Source organism: Calonectris borealis, chromosome 25, assembly GCF_964195595.1.
Source record: "Calonectris borealis chromosome 25, bCalBor7.hap1.2, whole genome shotgun sequence".
NCBI classification, from domain to species: Eukaryota; Metazoa; Chordata; class Aves; order Procellariiformes; family Procellariidae; genus Calonectris; species Calonectris borealis.
The window spans coordinates 4,251,596-4,258,160 of record NC_134336.1 but is presented as its reverse complement, the minus strand read 5'-3'; the positions used below and the strand labels follow the sequence as shown (position 1 = coordinate 4,258,160).

The following is a 6,565-nucleotide window of genomic DNA, read 5'->3' as shown; positions in this document are numbered from 1 at the left end:
GCAACAACCTGGCCGGCCTCAGCCTGCAGGTGGACCGGCCTCTGGGCAGGATGGGTGCTCGACACAGGGCAGGGTGCCCCAGCTGGGCACCCCGGAGTGGCTGTGCTGGTGGGTGTGCGCTGGGGTCCCCTCTCCCTGCCCCAGCAGCCAGGTGGGACCCAGGGGACACACACAGAGTGACAGCCCCAGGGTCCCATTCGGTGCCCAGCCCGTGCCTCAGTTTCCCCGTGCACCCAGGGGACTACGCTGGGGAGCCTGGTGTGGGGCTGCGTGCGCGGCAGCCTGGTAGGGACGTTTTTTACCAAATCTTTGGATATTTATTTCCTGGGCCCGGCTGGCTTGGCCCCGCAGGGAGTTAATCCCCGGCTGCGGAAGGGATTACCGGGGGCCCAGGGCTGCTTTAGCTGCAGAAAGCGGATTAACCGAGTGGGGACGGGCAGCGGGGTCAGCCATGGGGACGGTCCCCAGCCCCGGGGGGCAGGAACCCGGCTGGGGTGCAGCCAGGGCCAGGGCAGCCCTGGGGTCAGGGTGCTGCCCGTGGGCACGGCCCCCCATAGCCCCCCACGGAGGGGCCGCGGCTGCAATGGGGGGACTGGGGTTATGCCCCGCACTTGGGGGCACTGGGAGCTGTGGTTTTGTACTGGTGGGACTGGGAGACGCATCTTGCATTGGGGGCGCTGGGGAGCGGTGATGTTGCACTGGGGGCAGTGGGAGCTGCGTCCTGTACTGGTGCCTACTGGGAGCTGTAGTCCACGTGCACGGGTGGCGCTGGGAGCTGTATTGCAGGGCGCACTGGTGCGTACTGGGAGCTGTGACCCGGTGCACTGGTGAGTGTGGGGGGGGACTGGGGAGGGGGGGAATGGAGGATACTGGGTGCCAGGGAGGGGTACTGGGAGCTGGGGGGCACAGAGGGAAACTGGGAGCTGGGAGAGCCCTGGGAGCTTGGGAGGGGCACTGGGAGCTGCAGGGGGAGCTGGGGGGGGAGCACTGGGAGCTCTTGGGGAGCACTGGGAGCTGCGGGGGTGAGGGCACTGGGAGCTGGGGGGGGCACTGGGAGCTCTTGAGGAGCACTGGGAGCTGCGGGGGTAAGTTAGGGTGCTGGGAGCTGGGGGGAGCAGTGGGAGCTGGGGGTGGAGCTGGGGGGCAGTGGGAGCTGGGGGGAGACTGGGAGCTGCGACGGTAACTGGGGGCTGCGGGGAGGGCTCTGGGAGACAGGCACTGGGAAACACTGGGATCTGTAGTTCTGCTGGGGATACTGGGAGGAGTAGTCCGGGGACCCAGCACATACTGGGATGTGTAGTCCCAGGCCAGGGCCATACTGGGAATTGTAGTTCCCCAGCTCCGGAGGCTGCTGGGAGCTGTAGTTCTGCACTGGGGGGGGGTGCAGGGCTCAGTCCCCCCATGTCCTCAGTGGCTCCCGTGGGTGCTCAGCGCTGGCAGACGGCCGTGTCAGCCCCCCACTGACCCCTTGCTCGCACATCCCCGGTGCCACCCCAGCTCTGCAGCGTCTGGCTGTGCTGCTGCCTCCCCCCAGCCCTCAGCATCCCCGGGCGCGGCGGGGGACAGGGACAGGGACGGTGGCCCCACAGCAGCCGGAGGGACCTGGGCACCGACCAGCCGGCGGCCCCACCGCCCCGCTCCGGCCGTGCCGGGGAGAGAAACGGCGGGGTTTCATCCCCGAGCAGCCCCGAGGGTCTTCATCCACGGGAATTCGGTGGGGTGGGAATTGGGAGCCTCATTTCTTGTCTCGCTGCCGGTGCGTTTGCTGGCGCGGTGCTGGGGGTGATGCCCGGGGTCTGGGCGACAGGAGAGGGGTGGGGGAAGGAGGAGGGACCGAGTTGGGGTCCCCCGGGCTGGGGACGGACCCCGACCCTGTGCCTCTGCCTAGGCTTGGCCGCGGCAGCATGGGGGGGACGCAGTCGCTGGCGCTGCCCCGGGGGAAGGGACCTCACCATGTGGGCTGCACGGATGTCATGGTGGGCCACACACGGCAGGTACGGGACGGGGACAGCGACGGGGACGGGGACAGCGACGGGGACGGGGACAGGCTTCCATGCACAGCAGGGCGGCTGCAGCCAGCCGGGATTTGCAAGGGTTGAGCTTCCAAGGACATGGCCATGGCTGGTCCCACCGTGTCCCCCCTTCCCCACTCTCCCGCAGGGGCTTTTCTTCCGCCTCTTCTACCCCTGCCTGCCCCGGGCAGGGGCCGAGCGGCCGCTCTGGATCCCGCGTTACGAGTACTGCGGCGGGCTGGCCGACTTCGCCCACCGCAGCCGGCGCTGGTGCGCGCCCCTGCTCAGCATCGCCATCGGTAAGGGGGTGGCCAGCACCCTGTCCCCCATCCCGGGTGCTCCCCTGTCCCCTGGGCATCCGCTCCCTTAGCGGGGTTCAAGGACACCGAGCCCGTCCCCCGTGCTCAGGGGAGCTGGGCGGCAGGGACGGAGCCGAGCAGGGACCCGCTGCAGCAGCAGCACCCCGGTGCCATCTCCCCCCTTTTCCTGGGGGGTTTCTCTTCCCCGCAGGCTCCTGCAGGGTGCCGGTGAGCTGGAACGGGCCTTTCAAGCCCGGCAGCAGCGGGTACCCACTCATCATCTTCTCCCACGGCCTGGGAGCCTTTCGGTAGGACGGTCCCCAAGCAAGGCTGGGGGTTGCTGAGCCCCTGCTCAGGACCAGAGCCAGAATGGGGACCTGGGTGTCCTGGGCCCCCCGTGGCCCTGCTTGGTCAGGGCAGCCCTGACCCCGCTGCCCCCCGGCTCCCTGACAGGACCCTGTACTCCTCGGTCTGCTCGGAGCTGGCGTCCCGGGGCTTCGCGGTGGCGGCGCTGGAGCACAGGTGGGTGCCGTGAGGGGCAAGCGATTCCACCGGCATCTCCCACACGGCTCCCCATCCGCCAGCCGGGCGGGACGGAGCTGCCGGTGCCCCGTGCGACACGGCTGCCTGCGCTCCTGCCGCTGCAGGGACCGTTCTGCCTCCGTGACGTATTTTTGCACGGCGGAGGCTGGGAGAGAGGAGTGGATCCCCTACCAACAGGTGCCCCAAGGGCAGAAGGAGTTTTATTTCCGAAACAAACAGGTACCAGGGTGGGGGGTTAATGGTGGGCAACCCGGGAGGCGTGAAATCCCTCCTGCAAGCCCAGCTGGCCCCTCATCCCCAAGGTCTTCATCTCCTGCCCTTCCCAAACCTGACGCCAGGGCTGAGCTTTCTTCTTGCAAGCTGAGAAAAATCTGTTCAACCTGTTTATGGAGATAAACATGGGGTTTCTCTGTCTGGCTCCAGCTGACCCTGGCAGGAGCCGGGCTGGGCTTTGCCGCATCCCCGGATGCTTAATGTCACCTGCACCCCGGGGAGAAACGGGCTTTCTGCCCAGCCCAGCGCCTCGGGCTGGCGAGGCTCCGGACCGGCTGCTGGGTTTATTCACGCTCTGATTTTTGTCTCTGCGGGATTACCCCGGACAGCTGCTTGCTGGGGAGCAGGAAAGTTTCCTGCTGAGCCAGGTTCCCCCCTGCTCCCTTCTGCCTCCTTTAAAAGGACAACATCGAATCGAGATTTGTCGTAGAAAAGCTCTCTAGGAAACGTAGTGGTTGGAGGTGCTTTTGGCAGTCAAATCACCTCCCAGGCTCTTAGTTTTGGGTATGCACTGCCTCACGGCGCCTTGCACAAACAAGAGCAACAGTTTTCCTCTAAAGATGAACCCACGAGCATAAATATTGAGGGTGAATGAGGAATAAATTATAAATAGAGGGCAAGCTTGCGTCTGAACGCTGCAGTTTTAGCATGGGGGGACGTCGGGGAGAGGATCTGGCCCCAAACTTGCGGGGTGGAGGAGCTGGGTTAACTGGGGAAGGGGCAACTCTCGTGCCCAGGTTCATCAGAGAGCGGAGGAATGCGTGCGAGCGCTCCGGCTCTTCGAGGACATCAGCAGCGGTAAATCTGTCCCGAATGTCCTTCACCCGGACTTCGATCTCTCCGTGCTGAAGGTATCTGGGTCGGTCTGTGCTGAAGGACCAGCCAGGGGGATCGTTTGCCTGTTGGGGGGGTCCGGCTGCCCTTCGCTGGCAGGATCAGTCCTTGTTGCACGAGACTTTTCCTCCTGGGACAAGCAGGGTCTGTGCAGAGCCACAGCCTTCCACGCCTCGGCTTCTTGGTGCCTCTCTTCTCCTTTTTCTCCCCCGGGGAAGCCGGGTCCCATTGCACCAGCGGTGAAAACAGGACTCGGTGTCCCTTGCAGAGGGCAGAGCAGTGGGGCTTTCCTGATCTTCTTCCCCTGGCTTTTTCTTTCCTAATTAGGGACCTTCTGCAGCGAGGTTTGGGCACAGGCTCCTCAGCCTTCTCCTTTTTGCAGGACAGCGTTGATCTGACCAAAGTCGCCGTCGTGGGCCATTCCTTCGGCGGGGTGACAGCGGTGCTGGCCTTGGTGAAAGAGCCTGGCTTCAGGTAAGCTGCAGCAGGGACGAGGAGCTGCGGGAAGCTCCAGGGACACGTGGGCTCATCCCGGTGGGAAGGGAAGCCGTGGGGTGGGCGGCAGCGCGGGGTATCCGTCCTGCTGCAGGTGCGCGGTGGCTCTCGACGCCTGGATGTTCCCTCTGGAGAACGCGCTGTACCCGGAGGTGCCCAAGCCCGTGCTCTTCATCAACACCGAGAAGTTCCAGACCCCAGAAAGCATTGCCAAAATGAAGAGGCTGAGCTCCAGAAACAGCCAGACGAAGATTATAACCATCCTGTGAGTCAGGGGCTGGGGGCACCCACCCGCCGGTACCCTCCTGGGAGCACCTACGAGCTGTGTCCCAGCAGGAGGACCTCTCCCCAGCTCCCGCTGAAGCAGATCCCTTCCCTGTCCCAGGGGATCCGTGCACCAGAGCCAGACCGACTTCACCTTTCTCACCGGGAAGCTCATCAGCCGCATCTTCGGCGCGAGGGGGACCCTCGACCCCTACAAGGGTCTGGACATCACCAGCCGGGCGGCTCTGGCCTTCCTGCAAAGGCATCTCGGTACGGCGCGGGGTGGAGGGCACCTTGGCCGGGGGCTCGGGAGGGCACGAGAGGTCCCCAGCCTGCCGGGGGCTGCGGGGCGGTTGCTGCCTCCCTGGGCTTGGGTTTGGTGCTTCTGCCCGTTGCACAAAGCAAAGGGATCCAGTGGCTGCTTCTCCTTTACGGGCTGATAATAGCTGTAGTAACCCCGTCACCATCTCTGCCCCGTGCAGACCTGGAAGAGGAGTTCGATCAATGGGACAACCTCCTCGAAGGCTTCGGAGACTCGGTTGTTCCAGAAGCACCGTTCTGCCGCTCCAACCTGTAGCCTGCTCCGAGGTCGCTGATGGGAGCCGGATACCGGGAAAGCGGCTGCTTCTTGTCCAAAATGAGCCGTGCAGGAGCCAACAAGGGCAGGAGGGACCCATGGGGAGAGCAGGACCTGGGGACCATGCACGTCTGGTGGCCGGGGTGCTCAGCGAGCGGGCCAGGAGAGCCCTCCCTGCAGCGGCTGCTGCCTGCAGTGAGGGCTGTGGGGCTAAGGGAATAAAATCCCCGGGGACAAAGACTGTGTTGGCTGTCACTTGGGCCCGAGGTGACACCCTTCTTGCACGCAGGGGCTAGGTGGGCATCGATCCTTCGCTGGGCCTGGCTGGATCTGCTGCAGCTGTGGCACATCTGGCAGGAGCCGGCGGGGGGGGATCGTTCGCCGTGAGTTTGGGGTAGTTCAATCACGGCCAAAAGAACCAGCGCAAAGAGATGCAGCATCAGGGCTCCAAGCAGAAAGGTAATGAAAATCTTATCGTCGCCCTGGAAAGCTGGCGACTCCACACCTAAAATCTGGGGGGAAAAAAGAAAGAGGAGGGTTTTGAACAAGAGGCTGGCTGGAAGTATCTCTGAGCACCCCAGCAGCGCAGGGGTGTGAAACGGGGGCTGAGATCAGCCCCGGGGATGCAAGAAAAACAGCCCAGCCTGGGTTTGCAGCACGAAGAGCAACGCTGCTGCAAACAGACTGCAGGCGCAGGCACGTGCTGGCGGAGGGAATAGGGCACTTTGGAAGTACCTACAGCACGTTCCTGGGGAATACCAGAGACGTTCGAGCAAGGGGTGCTTTTTAAGGGGGGATCCGATCCTCAGCCATCCCCAGGAAGGGCTGAAGCTGGTGGAGCTGCCCGGATTTACCCCACCGGAGACCCTCCCCAGGGTCTGGGGGCCTGCGGCACTCTCGCTGGCACTGCGGCGGGAGAAGCGGCGGGCGATCCTGGACGCGCCGCCTCGGCAGCTGCCGGGAACATCCGGGCTCCTGGCACACCATCTGCTTTTGCATTGTCCCCGCCGCCGCCGGCGCGGCATTCCTGCTGGGGGACGCGTGGGGGGACGGCAGCGGCAGCCCTGGCTTTGCTTCACCTCCTGCTATCGCAGAGAGAAGCTGCTGCGGACAACAGCACCCGGTGCTGCGCAGAGGCAGGATTTCTTGGGGTGCCGAGGCTGGAGGAGAAGGGGAGGTTTGGGTGGCACATGCGATTCCTCACCCAGTGACAGCGGGTGACACGGGAGCCAGCAAAGCTCTTCTCCCAGGGGATGAAAGGGGAGTGG

General features: G+C 64.6%; 1 protein-coding gene across 2 annotated transcripts; it reads left to right on the top strand.

Annotated features, from left to right (window-relative positions):
• The first annotated feature begins 766 nt into the window (after positions 1-766).
• On the top strand, positions 767-5,535 carry PAFAH2 (platelet activating factor acetylhydrolase 2). 2 transcript variants are annotated; one of them, XM_075173469.1, is made up of 11 exons: positions 767-827; positions 1,889-1,994; positions 2,161-2,311; positions 2,523-2,619; positions 2,765-2,833; positions 2,959-3,073; positions 3,865-3,978; positions 4,344-4,435; positions 4,551-4,721; positions 4,842-4,990; positions 5,203-5,535. In XM_075173469.1, exons 2-11 carry the CDS (start codon positions 1,905-1,907, stop codon positions 5,295-5,297), a joined length of 1,143 nt encoding a protein of 380 aa, XP_075029570.1. In that variant the 5' UTR covers positions 767-827; positions 1,889-1,904; the 3' UTR covers positions 5,298-5,535. The 2 variants fall into 2 exon arrangements, with proteins under 2 accessions (XP_075029570.1, XP_075029569.1); XM_075173468.1 differs by lacking the exon at positions 767-827 and adding an exon at positions 957-1,085.
• Positions 5,536-6,565: the final 1,030 nt, after the last annotated feature.